At 38.9% G+C, this 21,031-nt stretch overlaps 1 protein-coding gene across 1 annotated transcript in view; it reads right to left on the bottom strand.

Annotated features, from left to right (window-relative positions):
- Positions 1 to 17,584, bottom strand: part of KCNH8 (potassium voltage-gated channel subfamily H member 8) — a gene marked incomplete at its 5' end in the record, with an annotated part of 235,657 nt that extends 218,073 nt beyond the window's left edge. The window contains one exon of the mRNA XM_080675534.1: positions 17,530 to 17,584. Within this exon, the coding sequence (XP_080531660.1) occupies positions 17,530 to 17,584 (55 nt within the window). The remainder of the gene's footprint in view (positions 1 to 17,529) is intronic.
- Between the last annotated feature and the right edge of the window lie 3,447 nt (positions 17,585 to 21,031).

The raw sequence follows: 21,031 nt of genomic DNA, 5'->3' as shown, positions 1-21,031 counted from the left end.
TTATTCCTAAGCAACAGAGATATTGGATTTAAATTGTTTTGGAACAAAAGGTTCCTAGAACACACAAATACACACACACACACACACCCTGAATCTACATTATCCCTTGATCGTGTTCTGGGTCCCACAGTGGTTCATGCACTTTGATCTATCAGAGTTGATACACTAATGGAACAGATTTCTCAGTCTTGCTATTTGCATTTGTTCCAAGCGCAGTCAGTAAAGTACAGGAAATTCATCACCTGCATTTATATGACCCTAATTATTTGCTGGTATTTGCTTCTGTACAGATTCATGTAAATCACTGAACTCAAGGAATTCACTGCTATCTAGTGAGTGTGCCTACTATGGTTGCCCTTTAATATGCAGGGGTGTGGTCCTTGTGCTGAAGTCAAGGGCAAGGTTTTATAAGCGATCAATAGAGGCCCGATGCACGAAAATTCATGCAAGAATAGGCGTTCCTTCCCCCAGCTGCTGGCACTGGCTTCCCTCTGGCACCGGCTTTCCTCCAGCACCCGGGACCTGGGCTTCCCTCCTCTGGCTGCCAGTAGGCACCCGGGACCTGGGCTTCCCTCCCTCTGGCTGCCCGAAGGCAGTTGGGACCCAGGCCGGTTTCCCCCAGGTCAGCCGCAGGCATCTGGGACCACGGGCGGCTTCCTGCGGGTCCCGGCCCTGGCTTTGTCAGGAAGGACATCCAGAATGATGTCTGGAAGATGTCCAGTCTATCTGGTCTAATTAGCATATTGCCCTTTTATTAGTATAGATTGCTTTTGGAGAGAACACCCAGGGTTTGCACATACAATTGAGCAGGTCGTGTCCAATCAAGTGTGGCCATGTGGGGACTGAAATCCAGTCTGTGCCCAGCTCATCAAGCCATAGCCCTGGTACTGGGCCATGTCCACGGGGAGATGGGGGCCTTTGTCTAATTCCCACAAAGTCTATGAGCAGTTCTGAGAACAATGCCTGACTGAGTAATATCTGGAGACTCTTCCATTAGTTAACAACAACTATCTGCCGATGCTTCTTGTAACCTCCCATCAAATGCTATTCCCAGGTGATTTATAAATAACTAGAGGCCTGATGCATGGAATTTGTGCAAGGGTAGGCCTTCGCAGCCCTGGCTGCCTTGAAGCCCTGTGGCCCTGCCCCCTGCCCGCACCCACCGGGGCTTGGTGCTGCCCGCATCTGCTGCCACACATCCCTGGTTCCCTGGTTCCGCAGAAGACCCCCCCCAACCCCCGATTGATCACCCCGCAGAGGGTGGCCTGGGCCTCCCTCTTTGGGGCGATCATAGAGCCCCGCCCCATCAATCACCCACTGCCAGTGGCCTGGGCCTCCCTCTATGGGGTGATCATGGGGCAATGGTAGGGCCCCCCGACCAATTGCATTGCACCCGCCTTGGCTGGCCTGGCACCAGTGCGTGTCCTTACATGGTCATCCGGATGGTTGTTCTGCTCTTCTGCCGTTTGGTCGATTTGCATATTATGCTTTTATTATTATAGATAATTTTAGAAACAAAGCAAATAACAAAAGTCTAGACTTTTTCATTTGCATGTATTGTTTAACTTGACCATGAAAGATACATCTACATCCTACCAACTCATACCATTCTATAATGCAGATAAAAATATTGAAATATAGATAAAGTGGCTTCCAAAGAAATTGCAATTAGTCAAAGTAGAATAATAAAGTGAAGTTCAACTGGATTTTAAAACTGATTTTTAAAACGATTAAAATATTTTTAGCAAATATATGTATGGCACTTAATACAATATTGAGACCTATTGTATTACAGAAAGGTATGATTAATTTCTATTTAAAATTTATTTCTTTATCTTTTTTTTTGTCTTGTCTTAGATAGCTCCATTTAGTCATGTTCTATATGAACACCTATTAATGGAAACTGTGCCTTTCTAAGGCAGCAATTTGGGCAGTTAAAAGATAAAACTGAAGTATATTAAAAATTCTAAGTTCATTTGAGCAAAATCAATTTCAATTGAGCAGGGCCAAAATGAAAGTGGTCTGAGGGGCCCAGCCAAAAAGAGCTAAGGCAAAGACATAGAGAAGGTGCCAAAGCAAAAATAGGAGTTTATTTGATGGGCTATAGCTTAAAGCCTACTTAGCTGTTTATAACTGGTTATCCTTAGGTTTCAGTTTCTTAACCGAGAGGCATTTATAGGCGTAGGTTTTGGTTTGCTTACATAGGATGCTGAGGTATTAGAACCACCTCAGTTGAATGGCTCCTTGTTTAATTAATTTACAAAGTGAATAATTTTATGCATTGCCTCATTGCAAATTTATATCATGTCTTCCTTTGCTAGATTCTGAGGAATGGGTGTATAACATGGTTAGAGAGTAATAGTTTTACCTAATTCTACCTGTGATATTGTGATTTACCACAAATATATATTAGGTCTTCATTTCTTCCATCTGCCTGCTCCCAAGGTACAGGCCTTTATTAATAAACCAGAAATACAGCAGTAAAATATTTTCTTAAGTTCTGTGAGCTGCGCTAGCAAACCACCCCCCCCCTCCAAGGAGGGGTTTTGAGAAAATCTCCAATTTATAGGCAGTTGGTCAGAGGTACAGGTGACAACCTGGATTTCCGACGGGCATCTGCAGAGAGGGCGGGGGCAGTCTTATGGACTGACCTTAACCTGTGGGATCTGATGTTAAATTGTAGGACACTCAGCTGGTGTCTCAGAATTGCTTGATGTGTGAAAAAACTCCACATATCTAGTGTCGGAGATGAAGTAAAATATAGTGCCTAGTAGTGAAGAGTCAGAAATTATCAGTTTTCTCCCGTCTTAGTTTTCTCCTCTCTCTTCAACCCACACAAACAGTGTGCACATCAATGTTTCCCATTGACCTTCCTCCCCAGCTAAAGACACTGGGCTTAAATATATTAACAGTTGAAGAGGGGAGCGAGTACAGGAGACAAGGTAAGAATAGAGTGTATGTGATTTATCCAGATATGACTATCCACACCTTTATTGTTGTTGCTGTTCACCAAAGCGTTTCCCAACTCAACCCCACACAAAGGAAGACTTTCTGAATGATGCAAAGAGAGATGAACAACTTTTATGAAGCCCTACAGCCCCAGTATTCCATGTAGGTTATTGGTGCTATAGAGCTATGGGAGGGCAAATCGCAAAGGACCCTAGCCAAGAGGGTCACTAGGGGCTGATGACCATCCTTGCACCTTAAGGTGCTACTTAGTCTATCCGAAGAAGCTTGGGAATCTGTGAAGCCACTTATGTACCATTAAACAAGTCTTCAGTTATTTATACAAGAAGATAAATATACAAGGAAGACTGTGCCACCAAGCTTTCCCTGCCTTCCTCCACCATAATTCCCCATCTGGATACAGAAAAAATACCATTTATTTAATGACCAATTAAAAGATTGGTCTCTAATTACAAGGCTATATATTAGGATCTAACTACTTGATCAAACAAATGTATAATGTCTATTTCCCAAGTAAGCATAATAAATATCTGTGCCAAAACTCAGTTTCCTTTGTTTAATTTTGGCCATTTTTCCTAAAATAATTGCTCAAAAAATCAGGTCACTCGAACTAGCGAACCTTGTACTCAAGACCTTAGATTTGCCCTAACCGGTTTGGTTCAGTGGATAAAGCGTCGGCCTGTGGACTGAAGGGTCCCAGGTTCAATTCCGGTCAAGAGCATGTACCTTGGTTGCGGGCACATCCTCAGTAGGGGGTGTGCAGGAGGCAGCTGATCAATGTTTCTCTCTCATCGATGTTTCTAACTATCCCTCTCCTCTCTGTAAAAAAATCAATAAAATATATTTAAGAAAAAGACCTTAGACTATTGTGACTCTGATTTCAAAGTACCTGAGACAATCTGGGGGCATTAAAAAGATTAATAGCATCTAAACTTTCAAGAAAAATCCATTTATTTAATAATATTGATCCTTCCTAGTTATAATGGACTTACATAGATGATCATTGTTATGTAACTTTTATTATTAAATATCCAAACATAAAAATTAGAGAGTAATGTGACCAACACCTCAGTACCTATCATCCATAATTAATGAGTACTAACATTTCCATACTAATTTCCAATTTTATAATATTATAGATGTAGTCAACATGCCTTTCTCAATGCTCATCACTCTCATCCTTCCCAGAAGCACACATAATCCGGGAGTGAGCACGCATCCAATTTACCTTTGTTTTTACATTTTCATCATATTTTTGTATATATAAGCAGCATATAGAAACATTTTATGTGTCTGAAAAATTTACAAAAATTGAATCATTTTTATGGATCATTCTGAAGTCTGTTCCCCTACTTCCTTTGTTTCTGAGATCTATCCACATTGATAACTATACATTGAACTGTTTCATTTTAACTACTCCACTGTAGGCATATAGCACAATTATCTGTCCATGCCTCTACAGATGGATATTTAACAAATTTCCTTCTTCCCTTTTTCCCTCCCTCCCTCCCTTCCTTTCTTTCTTCCTTTCATTTTCTATAATAAACAAGCAGTAAAGCACATAAATATGTGTCAGAGTTTCACAAAGTTCATTCAAATGTCTTCTTATATTTTTAATAAAAAATTGAATAACTTTTCATTTTTTTATTGTTTAAAATATTACATATATTAGTACATATATCTCCTTCCCCCCCCTCATTGACCTTCCCCCAGCCTCCCCTACACCCTGTCACATGCCCTCATCCCCCCCCGCCGCCAGTGTCTTGTGTCCATTGGTTGTGCTTATGTGCATGTATACAAGTCCTTTGGTTGATCTATTTCCCTCCCTCCCCAACACTCCCCAGCCTTCCTGCTATAATTTGTCAGTCTGTTCGGTGCTTTACTGCCTCTGTATTCATCAGGTTATAATGTTCTTTATTTTCCATAAATGAATGAGATTATGTGGTATTTTTCTTTCATTGCCTGGCTTATTTCACTTAACATAATGCTCCCCAGGTCCATCCATGCTGCTGCAAATGGTAAGAATTCCTTCTTTTTTATAGCAGCGTAGTATTCCATTGTGTAGATGTACCATAGCTTTCTAATCCACTCATCTGCTGATGGGCATTTAGGCTGTTTCCAAATCTTAGCTATGGTTAATTGTGCTGCTATGAAATAGGGATGCATATATCCTTTCTGATTGGTGTTTCTAGTTTCTTGGGATATAATCCTAGAAGTGCGATTACTGGGTCAAATGGGAGTTCCATTTTTAATTTTTTGAGGAAACTCCATACTGTTCTCCACAGTGGCTGTACCAGTCTGCATTCCCACCAGCAGTGCACGAGGGTTCCTTTTTCTCCGCATCCTCACCAGCACTTGTCGTTTGTTGATGGTTGCCATTCTGACAGGTATGAGATGGTATACCACATTGTCATTTTGATTTGCATCTCTCGGATAATTAGTGACTTTGAGCATGTTTTCATATGTCTCTTGGCCTTCCTTATGTCTTCTTTCGAAAAGATTCTATTTAGGTCCGTTGCCCATTTTTTTTTATTGGATCATTTATCTTCCTTTTATTAAGTTGTATAAGTTCCCTGTAGATGTTGGAGAGTAAACTTTTATCAATGATAACATTTGCAAATATGTTCTCCCATACAGTGGGCTTTCTTGTTGTTTTGTTGATGGTTTCTTTTGCTGTGCAAAAGCTTTTTATTTTGATGTAGTCCCATTTGTTTATTTTCTCTTTAGCTTCCATTGCCCTAGGAGTGGTATTGGTGAAGAAATTGCTTCGGCATATGTCTGAGATTTCTCTGCCTGTGGATTCCTCTAGTATTTTTATGGTTTCCCGTCTTTTGTTTAAGTCCTGTATCCATTTTGAGTTTATTTTTGTGTATGGTGTAAGTTGGTGGTCTAGTTTCATTTTTTTGCATGTATCTGTCCAATTTTCCCAACACCATTTATTGAAGAGACTGTCTTGACTCCATTGTGTGTTCATGCCTCCTTTGTCAAATCTTAATTGAGCATAGTGGTTTGGGTCGATATCTGGATTCTCTATTTTATTCCATTGGTCTATATGTCTGTTCTTGTGCCAGTACCAGGCTGTTTTGAGAACAGTGGCTTTGTAGTACAGCTTGAAATCTGGTATTGAGATCCCACCTACTTTGTGGCTATTTGGGGTCTTTTTTTATTCCAGATGAATTTTTGGAGAGTTCTTTCTAGGTCTGTGAAATATGCCGTTGGTATTTTAATGGGTAGTGCATCGAATCTATGGATTGCTTTGGGTAGTATGGACATTTTAATGATGTTGATTCTACCAATCCATGAACATAACTTTTCTTATTGGTAGGCAAGAACTAATTTATTCCATACAAACAGCTAAACCATATCCGAGCATTATAACCTACAAAACCACTATATGCATTTTGCAAACTATTTATCTCACAATTAATCCAGTCATAATTTTTCCTAGGTATATTTAACAAATGATGCTGGTGACTCTTTTGTTACAGTCTTTCCACTTGTTAAAAATCCTTGGTTCACTATGGTATGCTGATATTGGCACTCACTCAAGTGTGCTGACAATAACAATATCAAATCAAAGCTGTTTTCAACACTATCAAGAGTTAACAGGGCCAGGTATAGAGATGGCAAAACTTTAAGATACCACTTCAGCTTACATATGGAGAAAGAATATCAGTCTATGAGGTGTAAGGATAACAGACAAAAGCATTTGAAATCAGAACATAAAAGAAAATGCCAAGAAGTGCTGATTGGGGAAGGACTTAGGTTGAGCCATAGAAAATTGTCATTATGTAGGTCAAATACTGGCAATACATTACAATAGATTGTTACTCATACAACTGGATTTGGCATTAGCTATTCTCTGAAATAGTCAAGAACTATTTTTAAGAGACCTGTGGGTACTGAAACACATGTGACCCATGCCAATCCAGATCTGGATGCATTCCTTTCATACCATACCTTGCAGATACTTTCTGCAATTCTTACACTGATGGGAGGAGACTCACCCTTTACCCAGCACTGCCATCCGGAGCTGTGCTTTTGATTCACAAAGGATCCCAGCTAAAGAGGCACATGGGGCTGATGCCCATCCTTGCACCTCAGGGTGTTAGTCCGTCCGAAAAGGCCTCTTTTACTAATTGATCTGCCTGACAAGTATGCCACTTCTAATTTTCACAAAAGCACCCTATAGGCTACTGTAGATCATTTCTAATTTTATGGGAGCCTGAAGAATTGAAGCCGAAGATGAAACGGGAATGGTGAACTGGGCCTTCGAAACACATGCAAATGGCAATTCTCCTCTGTTAGATGGGTCCCTTGATTTTCTCATAGATCAAATCCTTCTACATAAAACATCCCTCCACTGAAACTGTTGAAGGATTCTCAGCTCCAGATTCTGAGTAAAGGATATGGTTGGGAAAATAAAACCAGGAATCAAATTATCTTCTTGGCAACCAAACTAAGATGACGTATTCCAGTTACATTAGGACATTAACAGTCTATTGACTAAAGTTATAAACGTGTAAGGTGTGTTTTGTTAGCCTATCACGCAGAAGGCTTCTGTTTGACAATGTATTTTTCTTTAAAAAAATGATAAGAAATTCTGCAGCACTAATTCTCCACTATTCTCTTGCTAAAAATAAATTCCAACTAAGACAAAGCAACAAACATCTCTAATGGGTAATTCAAGGATTTTTAAAAGCAAGTCAGCATAGTGACCTCTGACTTGCACGAGGTGTCGTATATTCTCTTTTGATGTCAGGTCTCAACTCATCGTAATTAATTTGAAGTATTGACTTATATCTCAGGCTGAGATGTGTTTACCCGGCCAGGCCACTGTAGAAGATGTTTCTAAGAGAAAAGGAATGTTGGTGAAGGGAGATGAGATCCTCTGATGAAATGAAAGCTGAAAGTGAGTAGCATTCACAGAATCAGACCCCAAACACTCATTACTTCAAGGCTCAATCCCCCAAATTAGAGATAATAATGATGCAGGTTTGCGTTGTTGGATACTTTCATTCTGTAAAACAATACCTTGGGGTAGAGAGGAAGCCAAGCAACAGTTCTGCTTTTGTAGGTGGGTCCATTAAGACAGGGTTATTTAAACTTAGAGCCACATTACAAAGAGCCATTTCAACAATAGATGTCTAAGCTACCAGCAATCCTGGAGAAAAGATGCCATCTTTCTTTTTTGATATATAAATTTACTATTGCTTAAAAAATTGTTTATTCTGGTCACATGTGTAATTCAGTACTAAATAAAATGTAAAATGTACCAAAATCACAATTCTGCTACATTAAGACTTTTTTCACCTTTCTTATTCATTCAAAAGAAATTATAGATCATCCATAGTCTACCAAGCATTATGCATAATAAAAGGAATGCACTGAGTAAGATAGTCACTGGCCTCAAATTATGTCATCTACTGGGGAACATGTATAAATTAAAAAAGAAAATACAACGCATTTTGATCAGGGTTATCATAGAGGTACATATGCGTATTTTGTACTGAGATATAATCACATTTTAAAAAATTTAGATCTCTTATTTTCAATTAATATAAGTTTTATCCATGATAATATATATATGTATTTTTAGCATCATGCTACTGATTGCAAAGTAGTTCATGCTTTGGCTATACTATAGTTTGTTAACCTTTTTCTTATGCCTGTATGCTTAGATTACTTAAAATGTTTCATTCTTTACCTACTGTAATGATGGACATCTTTCACACCTGTCCTAAGGCAAATTCATAGAAATTAAGTTTTGTCTCAAAGGGTAAGAACAGTTCTAAAACTCTTGGTACAAATTGCAAAGTTGCTTTCCAAAGAACAAAACCATTCTGCCAAATTACATGCCCACCAAGAATTCAGCCTTTTAAAAGGTACATACACAAGTACACACTCATTTCATAAATATTCACACTGTCCTTGATTTCTCCAGTTTCAAGGTTTTCTAAGCATAAGGACAATCTCCTTGTTCTTGGGCACAAGCGAATACATATTTGCATTATGTAAAGACTCAGAGATGATAGTTGGTTTTGTCTGATGATTGTAAAAGATACCTATTTTAAGACTAAAACATTTTGAAAAGGAAAAGCAGGCACATTTTTTGATGTTATGGAACCAATGACATGTTATGCATATTTGCTGTAACCTTTTATTACCATTATCTAAAACCATGATGTTTTAAGTTGGCCTGGCAGCTGACCTCCCTTCTCTCATCAGCAAGCCTGATATCTGTGCATTCTGTTCTAAGTGTGAAATGGTCCACTGCTTGTATAATCTTTATTAAACTTCTATGTTTATCGTATGCTACTTGCAAAATTGAGATAACCACCATCACAAGTAAAATTCACCCACATACCAAGAAGGTTATGTTTCTGAATGCTATAAAAACTGGGAATTAAAATTTATTGACACTCTCAAATTACTAAAACACATTTATTTTTGGTCAACGTCTTCAACTATGTGTGTGTGTGTGTGTGTGTGTGTGTGTGTGTGTGTGTGCGCGCGCGCGCTCACACGCGTGATATGTGTCAATGGCCACTTCAACTACTTTTCTACCTTTAAGCAACTAATAAATAATGAATTGAAGTAAGAGTCAACTGATGAGCAACATTTAGAAAGAGAATCAATTGGATCCCTGCCTGGATGAATAATTCTATGCTAGTTTACAAGCTGAAATGATAACTGTCTTGGAATTTGTTTATAAAAATATACTAAATTTGGAGTTGGAACCTCGGGTTTGGCTTTGTCACTCACTAGCAGCATGACTTGCAGCTGTTACTTTACCTCTGAGCCCTGGTGTCCTTAGCCATGAAATGGTGTTGTAGGAGTAATATCAGCTACACCCAATAAAGTGCATGGCACATAGTAGGTGTCTTGTTTATCAATTTTTTTTCATAGCTAGGTTAATTCCTTAACTTCTTTCATAGACCTTAAGAGGCAAACCATTAAGTGTGTGGTTTTATTCATAATTTCTAGCTAATGTTCTGCTTTTTTGTCTATTTTGGAAAATAACCTGACGAATACAAATGAATAGAAATTAGCTAAATATATTGGTAATGTAGCACATGAATAAACCTTCATTTTATTTGTCAATTGGGATGAATTTTTCTAATGAGTCACAGAGCTAGTAATGGTGTGTGTAGAACATTTATTATATTTTCCATCAATATAATATCAAATCAAATTTACAGTTTCATTGAGCTGCTCCTAAATTTTCACATCTGTGCCGCTATCACCCAAAGGGTCCCAGATAATTATTTTCATTTTAAAACTCTCACATAATGCAAAACCAACTAGAAATTTGAATATAAGCCTAACATAACTCAGTGGAAAAAGGATAGCCTAAAGGGTAAGGTTTTAGAGTAGAGATCAGCAAATTATTTCTGTAAAAAGCCAGAGACAAAATATTTCAGGCTTTGAAGGCCATCTAGCCTCCATAATGGGTACTCAACTCTCTCTGTCACTGCATGAAAAAAGCCATAGAAAATACATAAACTAGTATTGCCATGAAATAGTGTTTCCATCACATGTTGTTCAAAAACAGGAGGTGAACCTAATCGGGCCTGCAGGCAGCAGTTTCCAGACCCTGCTGCAGCGTCAGACTGTCTGGACCCAAATTCTGGCTTATCCCTTTGTGGTTATGTCATCCTGAGCAAATTAGTCTCCTCTCTCCACACAGAGGTCCAAGTTGGAACAATAACCTATACTTCACTCATGTGATTTTTATGTAATTTGATCCGAATAAGGAATACATGAAAACACATAGCATTATGAATGAGGGCTGCCTCAAGTGGTAGCACCCTTCCCATGTAGGCATTGTTATCTTCACAGGCATCATGTATGGTGGAACCACAAGATCCTTCAATCCACATAGATTTGCACCCAAATCTGGCCACCAGCTTTGTACTGTGTTACAGCTCACTGAGGTGTAACACTGAGCCTGCAAGGTGAACTACACTTCAAGATTGCTGTGAGAGTATAGTCCATACTGAATGTTTCACTGAGTCTCTGGCATAACAGGGTGTTTTAAAGTTTTCATTGTTGTTGTTTTGTGCTAAACTCTTTTTCCTAATCTTCATAAGAGATAGGTAGTTTATATATCTTATATCTCTGAACCATTTATAACTTGTGCATGTCTCTCTCTCTCTCTCTGTATATCCTGTGAAACTCTGTACTGAGAACAAAGCACTTATATTCAAATATAACCAATGGTGATTGTTGTGAAGCCTTGAGGTCTCATGTGTCTGTTGGTTCCCAATCTAGACAATGAGTCACCTCTAGAAGCAATGTTTTCAATGCGGGAAAAGTGTCATGTATTATCATCTTACTTCCCATCCCCCCACTTCTCCATGGTATCAGAAGAAAACAAAATATTGGCTCTTTAGGGGCACAGATCACTATTACTGGTACTATGGAGAATAGCAAACTTGCCTGGGTTGGGAAGAAATGAGTGAAAGGAGGGGTCAAAGACAAGAGAGGCTAAAGAAGATAGCACAGTGGGAGGGAGATGTTTCCAAGATTAGTGGGAAAACCAGACTGAGGCACCCAAAGAATGATGTTGGCTTTAGAGGGGAACAATGATACTTCCCGTTATTATGCCTGAATGTAAGTAACAAGTTCCAGGCAGTGGTTTGAAGGAGTCACTGTATCTATTCAGACAAAAGGAACCCAGTGAAGAGTCCAGGTGAAGACTTAAGAGTATGGCTTCAAAAACAGACCCTAAGTCTTGATGTCGGGGATGAGAGAACGTGATATTACGGATCTCCAGAAGTGTACACGAATGACACCTCATGTCTGCTAGCGTTGCTTCCTGTAACTGAAAACTTCAGGAAGATTTTAAGATAAGTTCAGATCCTGCAGAGCCCTCCAGAGCTCCAGGAGTGCTATCTGGACCACAGTGTAGTAGTCTCATGTGAATGGCACCTGCATAGACCGAGCATGAGCCAGTTGACAGCTGCCTTTCTTGCAGAGTGAATTTTCCTCTGTGTGTGTGTGTGTGTGTGTGTGTGTGTGTGTGTGAGAGAGAGAGAGAGAGAGAGAGAGAGAGAGAGAGAGAGATGCAACAACAGCAACCTTAATGCTAAATAAAGCATGATGCCTCCAAAGTGCAACTCAGTCTCTTGGTGCTGAGGCCTTACCAAGACAAGGACTGTATAACATATACTTTTGTTTGAGGGCCGTGTTTTCTAGGAAATACCAAGCATGCTCTTATAACATTTGAGGCAAAAAAGTTTCTGGGTATTCCAACTACCCAGGATGAAAAATTTTACACACATAGACACACACATACAAATTATATATATAATTATACCAAATATATGCAGACATTTTATAAAATAAATATAGGATGTCCCCAAAATATAGATACACACTTTGAATAATTATAAAGGCAGTGTCCAAATCCAGCCATCTATGAATGTAGGAGCACAAGAAACAAAAGGACTCCCAGAATAGATGGGAAAGCCTGTTCTCAAGGATAAGGACTATAGGAACGGTCAACTCCACATCCATAAAACACACCACCTGCCACAAGCCAGGCAGTTAGCCAATGAGTTTGTAAGAATTACGAGTTTTACACATGAAAGGAAAGTTATTATGGTGAACATACCACCACATTCAGGAATCGGGAAGAAAGCTATCATTCTTAGAAGCCCTTAGGAGAAAAACAGATACTAAAAAGCAATGATAACTAGGCCAATTTACTACATATTCAAGGAGCAGCAACTGCTGAAGGCTTTGACCTTGAATAGCCTGGCATGATGTGATGGAAAGTGTTTGTAGGCTGAGATTCAGCAGATGGGTGTTTGGCCCCATTATGCTACTGATATTCTATGTGACCTCTGGTAGGTTACTTACCCTCTCTGTGCCTCAGTTTCCTAACTGCAGAACAATGGCCTAGAATTTACGGACCATTCTCGTTCTAACATTCTGTACCTCTATTATGTCTCTTCAAATCTTCCTTCATAGTAGCTCTTGATTTCAGGGGCTGACAATGAAGTCCAAACGTTTCAGGTTAGCATCAATTCTCCATATTCTGATAACATTCTTATCTCCTCCTTTATCTTGGTCTATTCCTGAAGCCTCATCAATGTACCATTCAGATCCTCTATTTTCTCATGCTCTTCTACCAGTTATCCCTGGTTTTCTTCCCTCGTCATGAGCTGAACTGTCTTTTACTCTTTTCTATCATTTTCCAAAACCATCTCTGTGTTAGAGCTCTGTATATCTGCCATCACTTTAAGCTATAAGCCCCTTGATGTCAGAGGCTGGGCCTTAAATATGGTTGCATCTGTTAGTATAGTACCCAGCAACACATCACCCAAAATACAGGGTGGGGAAAAATAGGCTTACAATTGTTTGTATGAAAAGTAATCCAATAATTAATAAATAATAATATAAGAGTAAACACTGTGCTTCATGTACTCATAACTATAAACCTACTTTTGCCCCACCCTGTATATCTGTGAGAATGACTAATGATTCTAATTTTGGTAAAATAGCAAAAGGTCTGGTTGTACTCTAATCAATGATACATTTTGTTTAAAAATCAGAACAAAGTGAGCCCTAACAAAAATCAATTCCTCTCACCCTTGTGGGAATAAATGCCATTGAAAAAGAGGAAGAATTAAACGAGATTTCAGATCATTATAGTTTTTTTTAATCTTTGTAAATAGACTAGCTAGAATTCATAATTTTCAAAGCAAGCATGATTCAGGTAAACAAAATAAACATAGCCAGACTAATTGCTCACAGGCTCCACAGCAGATTTTAATGAATTATGTTGTCAAGTGCTTCAAAAAATGAATGGCTAGAATAAGGTTAAATATTTTCTAAGTTGAAACATATAATGTACTCACCATAGAAATATGTCAGAATTTACCTTCATTCTGTGTCCAAGAAAAATTGGTCTCCTGTTTGAATTAGGCTATCCTATTTCCCATGTAAAAAAAAAATCTTTACTTTGAAATCACTAAGTGAATAACCACTCCATGCCAATTAGTCTTTAACAGAAGACCTGGCTCTGTCTTTTAAGATATGCACACATATTCCTATGGGGAAGCAAACAAATCAATAAAACATGTAAATATATATCTAAATCTGCCTTTATTATTTTCTCTGAGCTTTACCAAATGTGACTTATATGATTTCAAATAATTCCCTATACATCTCTCCCTCCCTGACTTTGCATATCTTTTTATCTCAGGAAAGATATTAAAGATTAAAATATTTGAGATGAAATTAGAAAATGAAGTAGCAATACAATCTTTTAAAAGGCAGAAATTATTTAAAAAATTTCCCCCAAAATGGAAGAAAATGACAAGTAAATGGTAAAGCCCTTGTAGAACAGGCCAAAAGTGTGAAGTTTCACAGACCTAAATGGTTCAGTGAGACTTGGAGGCAGTGGAGTCCAAATAAGCACCTTTAACTTATACAAACCTAACATACGAGATCAGCATTAACGTATACATATGTAAATAAGCAAATAATTAAAAGGAGAGGAAAAAGAAGTAAACATTTAAATAGTATAGGTAACTTGAGCATTCGATTGGAATAGTTTCAAGATAAGTTTTTGTTGTTGTTGTTTGTTTAATTATAATGTGGCCCCAAAACATAAGGCAATTATTTCTTCAGAGGCTCAACTCAAAAGTCAGTTACCTGTTTAATGCTGGGAAAAATATGACTGTTTAACAGATTGCAATAAATGTCAGTCTGCAATAAACTTACTTCACTGGAGATAGTGGTGGGTAATTTTGTCCACATGAAAGTTTAATCTTAAGTAGAGATCTTAGGATAGAATTGTTGAATAATGAGTGAATGTTCTAATGCCCTATGTTTCGAATTGTTGATCTCAAACTAGAATTATCCTCTCTAGTAACTCTTGCCCATGTATCAAGCAATAATTCAGTGGAATCTTAAGGGCTCCAGTGGTATCTTCATCTCCCACAGCATCTATTACACCTAGAGTAATTGCTAATTACTATAATTACTTTTCTTCTCCTTTACGGATCTGACCCATTTAATACATTGAGATATAGACCACAGAATATTTGTACCAGATCTGGAATGTAGAGTTGGGATGTGGCTCCAACCCTTCATTTTATAAAATGAGGACACAGACCCAAAGAAGTTCAGGGATTTGGTCAAGGTCACACTTGCATGGGAATCACTTGGGAAATGTCTGGGGAGAGGAAATGCAGGTCCTTCTTCATTAGAAAGGCCTATTGTGGGAGACTTTCTTTTATTTTCTGTATGGGTTTCCTCCTATAAAGTATCCTGGAACAAATGGGATGCTAGAGATCTTGGTGCAGATTTATCTGTTGTCAAAGCAGCAGTTTCAAAGGCTTCAAAGGCTCTACAACTGGCTTACACTTGAGTTGGAAAGTTCTGAATCACTTACTTTTATCAAAGCTTACTATCACTATTTTCCTTAAAGTGCAATTTATTCAAAGGGTGAGCTGGTATTATTTGTCACCCACAGGTAGTCTTACAAGGCATTACTGATGTTTTCTGAAATCTTTACTGCACTTATGTGGATGATTGGAAATGCCAAACAAAATTATCCCCTGTACACAAATGCATATGCTTTGACTTATTCTAATTAGTCAATTCTAGTTCAAGTAGAAATGATTAAACATTTCACCATCACCTTTCTCCCAGAAAATTTAAGAATATTTTGGCTATATAAAACTTTTATTTTAACCAAACTATTTATTGTATACATAGACTAAAGGCATCCAACAAAGTGTCATTTAGAAATTCTATCATAGCATGTGCAAATAATTGGAAAAAATGTTTCTAATGTAGAAGTGTAATTTTCTATGTAGATGACATAGCTCCATTTGGAAGGCAGATAGATAAGTATCCTGGGAATTCACTGAAGCTTTGAGGGTATGAAAACCTACTCAAATTTCCTGACTCCACTTGTTCTATAAAGATGGAATGCTAGGGTTATTTTTTTCACACTTAAAGACTTGATAAGAATGAATTATTTAATATCTACATATTTTTTAGAAATTGCAGAGGGCAGTCAAATTATTAATGTTAACTGAAAAATAAAATTAAACTTAATTTTATTTGAAACATTATGCATTAGACCCCAAAGGGCTTGTCAAAATATAACAAATGAAAGAGAATTGATAAGGCAGAGGCAGGGAAGATCTAGGTTTTAGAAATCCTAAAGTGTTGTTGTTGTTGTTTTTTAATAGGGGGAAATTTGTAAGAAAAATACACTAGAAGTAAAAATGAAGATTCATGTAGGATGAGAATAATCACAAAATGACAAATTGTAAAAAGCTGACAAACACAAACATCATAAAATCCAGAAAAATAGCATAATGGCTTTGTTTACCGACTGCCTGACATACCCTTTGTGATACTTTCCACGGACCAATGGTTGGCTCTGTCTGTTTCCATCCTCCTTTCTCCTCCCCCGTTCATATAACTCTGGTGCAGGGCATCATAGAGACAAGGCTCAGGCCCTGCGCTGCTGTGCCCTGACACCTGCTGAGTCACAGAGTGGGAGAGTGGGTGGCCCGAGTATTCCTGCAAGTCATTCATTCCTTCCCCAGGACAGCTAGCAATACCTACACTTGAAAATTACTGCAAATCCAGTAAATACATAAATATATTCTGTTCAACCTAAGCTAAATAAATGCATTTGCAATTCAACTTCCCACTTTAGCTGACTTCCTAAATTGCCTGCATCCCAATGAAAGAAAAGGTGTGGCGGGGTTGGGGGGAGGGATGTGAACAGAAAAAGCCAGGGCAATAAACTTATTATGGTTAAAATATATTACTTTTGAAAATTTTTAAACAGAAATGATGAATGGGGCATTCTGTGGCCCCTACCAAAGGCAAGTGACAGGCCCTGAAACTTGAGCTTCATAAATTCCTCATGACTTCGCTGCAGAAAGGATCCATCCCCATCAAAAAGAGCTACATCTGCAGTCGAACACACCCAGCATTTTCTTCTAGACGGATGCATGTGGACAACACCCACAGGACTAGGGAGAAACAAGAGTTTGTTCAGGAAGCATATGACAGGTGGCTGGACAAGGAATAAGCTGGGTTTATTATGTGTGGATTGAGGGATCAAATGTGTTGCCTCAATCAGCTCCTACCTCCCAATACCCCTGCTGTTTTATGGTCAGTCATGGATAATGTTGTCATCCATGAATGAGTGTGGAGGAAAAAAAATCAATGGCATGTTTCCCACATCTATGTGGCCAGGCCTTCCCCTATGAAGTCTCATCCATTTTTGATGCCTTGTTGAGACGGTTCACCTCCTGGGCCTCATGATGTCAGAAACACTTTTCCATGCTTTTCTAAAACCACCAATCTTCCTTCTGACAGAAAAATGGCTTAAAGTGGTGCTACAACATTTATTTTTGAAAGCCATTCATGAGTTAAAAAAATAAAACATACACATACACAAAAAACTAAATCAAAATGGCTAAGGTAAGGCTGGGTGGTAATGCAACCTGCACGAGACTGTATGTCCTCTGAGGCTGTACTTGGGGTGAGGTTTAAGAAGCATTTCTAAGTATTTACCTGTGCCAGCATCCATGCGGACACCAGAATGAAAACCAACAATGCTTGCCGTCATTAAACTCCACCTTCTATTAAAAATAGACAATATTTATGAGGACAAAGGATCATAACAAATAGATAACTTTGATATAAAATGATGGATTTTAAGACCAAGAGGTGCACAGTGGGTTGGCTAGCTCAGTGATTCTGCTGGGAATGACTCCTGACATTGGCCAGGGGCCCACGAGAGGCCTTGATATAATTATTAAGGAAATTGGAAGTGACATCTGTGGGCCGTTTAAACCTCATCCACTCTAGTGAAGCCAGAGAACTGTCTCCCAGAGCACTCTGCAGTCACTTTAGGAGCTTTTTGCTTTCTGATGCTAGGAGGAAAATCACAGCAAGTCGTGGTGCCTCCATTCTCAACCTGATTATCAGTTTCTTCCAGGAGCCTCAATGTAACAAGTCAAATCAGGCCTCTAATCGTAGCATCAGAAGGTTGTTGTTTCATTCTGTATGTGCAAAATACCCTGAATTCCCAGAAGGGAGAGATGGCAAGCCCCACTAGGATTTGCAGTCATCCTGAACGTGACATTTGGCTTAAGATCCCAGGTGGAGGGTCCAATGGGAAAGTGATGCCACAGTGCTCAAGAAAACAGTCTAAGGCATGTTCCGCCCTCCTCCCACCTGCCTTACTCCAATCTATGAAAGGTAAGCATCTCTACAACTAAACCCACAAGGAAAACTAGAAAAGCTACACACATTTTTGACCTGCCCTTATTTTCAAGTATTGTTGTTCTAGGTGTCTGTAATACACCAGAGAATAAAACAGAGAACCTCTTATGGGGGTTATATTCTGATGTTGGGGTGGGGGAAGACAAACAATAGACAGTAAAACCAGTAAATAAGAAAGAAAAAGAAAAACAATGGACAAAGGGAACTGAGGGGCATGGTGAAGAGCGGAGGTTTGAATTTATGCAGGAGGATCAGGGGAAGGAGGCGATACTGAGGAGCACACACACATTTGAAGACAGACTTGAGAGAGAGACATTGGCGAGCCTTGTGAACAGCTGGAGTGTGGGGATGTTCCAAGCAGAGGGAACAGCCAATGCAAAGGCCTCAAGGTAGAAGCACATCCAAGTAAGTATTCAAGGAACAGCAAAGAGAGAAGTGTGGTGTCCCCGCATTGAGCAAGGAGAAGATTAGTAGTGTTATGGGTTGAACTGTGTTCCCCCAAAATTCATGTGCTGAGGTTCTCACAACATGACCTTATTTGGAAATAGAGCCATTGCTGATGCCATTAATGAGGTCATACTGGAATACGGTGGACCCCTACTCCAGTAGCTCTAGTGTCCTTATAAAAAAGGATAAATTTACTAAATTCACTAGTAGACATAGAGTTGTGCACACAGGGAGAACATCATGTGATGATTGGAGTGATGCTGCCACAAGCCATGAAGCTACCAGAGCCAGAATCAGGCCTGGACAGATCCTTCCCTCATGCCCTTAGAGGAAGCACGACCCTGCTGACACCTTGATCTCAGACTTCTAGCCTCCAAAACTGTGAGACAATAAATTTTTGTTGTTTAAGTCAGTCAGTAGTACTGTGTTAAGAACTCTATGAAACTAATACAATAAGCCATTAGGCAAGAGTTAAAAGACAGCTGATAAAGGGTCTTAACCCAAGGACTTTGGATGAATAGTCATCATAGCATTCTGAGCAGAGCAGTGCTATGTCCCGCCCAAAGGCTGAGTTCTGGAGCACTTGACTTTTTGAAGTCTCAGAAAAGAGGAGAACATTGCAAAGCAGCTGAGAAGGAATGGCTAGTGATATAGGAGGGAAACCAGGAGAATGTGCACGAAGAAAGCTCATAGTGTTTTTTCAAACTAAAAGCATGGTGAGATGGTATTGTCAAAGCAACTCCAACCCTGGAGGTGAATCAGGGTAATCACTGAAGAGGGAAGACAAGCAAGTCACCAAATTCTTCCAGAGCATACATGAGCCAGTTGAAGCTTAAAAAAAAATCTCTGAAGTCCATGTGGTTCGTTATGATTAGTATTTTACATATTCTTGCACTTATGAGTTTATTTATGAGAAGAAATAAAAGAGAAATGATAAATCTTGGTCTCAATGTAGAGGTCTATTTGTATGGAATAGAATTACTTTGAGTCACTGTAAAGGAGATTCTTAAAGTGATTCAGAATGCCAAAGGTCTCAGAATCTTGTTTAGATTCATTAAAAAACCCCACACAACACACAACACAGGCTAATTTACTCAACTCTAGTGGCTCTTAATACACATGACACAGGTTCTTAAGAGGGAATCCTTCACACCACTTTGCTGCCTCCCTCATGCAAAGGGGAAATCCCTGGTTAATGCACAGTCTTACACTGACTAAAGAAGGTGACTGTGTATCAACCCAGAAATCCCACCCTGACAGACACACAAAACAATTTAAATAATCCCAATTCCTGTTATTCAAAAGACCCCACAATACAAATGGGCTAGATTGGCCTAGACCAGTGGTCGGCAAACTCATTAGTCAACAGAGCCAAATATCAACAGTACAACGATTGAAATTTCTTTTGAGAGCCAAATTTTTTAAACTTAAACTTCTTCTAACGCCACTTCTTCAAAATAGACTCGCCCAGGCTGTGGTATTTTGTGGAAGAGCCACACTCAAGGGGCCAAAGAGCCGCATGTGGCTCGCGAGCCACAATGTGGCTCGTGAGCCGCGGTTTGCTGCTCTGTTGACTAATGAGTTTGCCGACCACTGACCTAGACTCTCGATTCCAATAATTACAGGCTGTTGTTGTTCCTTGTGATTAAGCCCCTATCCCAGTGGTCAGAAAACTCATTAGTCAACAGAGTGGCAAACCGCAGCTCGCGAGCCGCATGTGGCTTGAGAGCTGCATGTGGCTTGAGAGCCGCATGTGGCTTGAGAGCCGCAGTTTGCCGACCACTGGTCTAGACTGATACCTGCAAGCAAAGACTCTGAAACCAGCCTGCCTGGATTAGCATCCTGGCTGGGCAATTTTCTACCTACAGGATCTTAAACAACTTGCTAAATTTCTTTGTGCCTCATTGTACATACCTGTAAAATGGGGATAATAATAGACCTGACTTCATAGTGTTGTAATATGGATTAACTGAGTTAATATTTGTAACAGACCTAGAACATGCTTAGAACTCAGTAAAAATTATGTTATGTATTTGTTAAATACATGAATAAACAAGTATATATTTTTCCTACAAACAAATTCTGATGAACAAAATTAAATGTCATAAAAGCATATAGTAAGACAAATTTTTAAGCTCTTAAAGTGTTTGCCTCCAGAAAGCAACATGTGTGTTAATTACAACTACTCATACCTACACATGTGTGCTCACGTGCTCACAAACTGGCCACCTATTTTAAAAGTTTATATTCTAAAAATTAAAATCAACTGATTTTTAGAAATTATAGAAAAGTAAGGTGAAATTCCTTAATCACCATAGCTAAATAAACTACAAAGAACTCT

Source organism: Plecotus auritus (genome assembly GCF_963455305.1).
Source record: "Plecotus auritus genome assembly, chromosome: 6".
Lineage (NCBI taxonomy): Eukaryota > Metazoa > Chordata > Mammalia > Chiroptera > Vespertilionidae > Plecotus > Plecotus auritus.
This window is presented reverse-complemented; position numbering and strand designations above follow the sequence as displayed.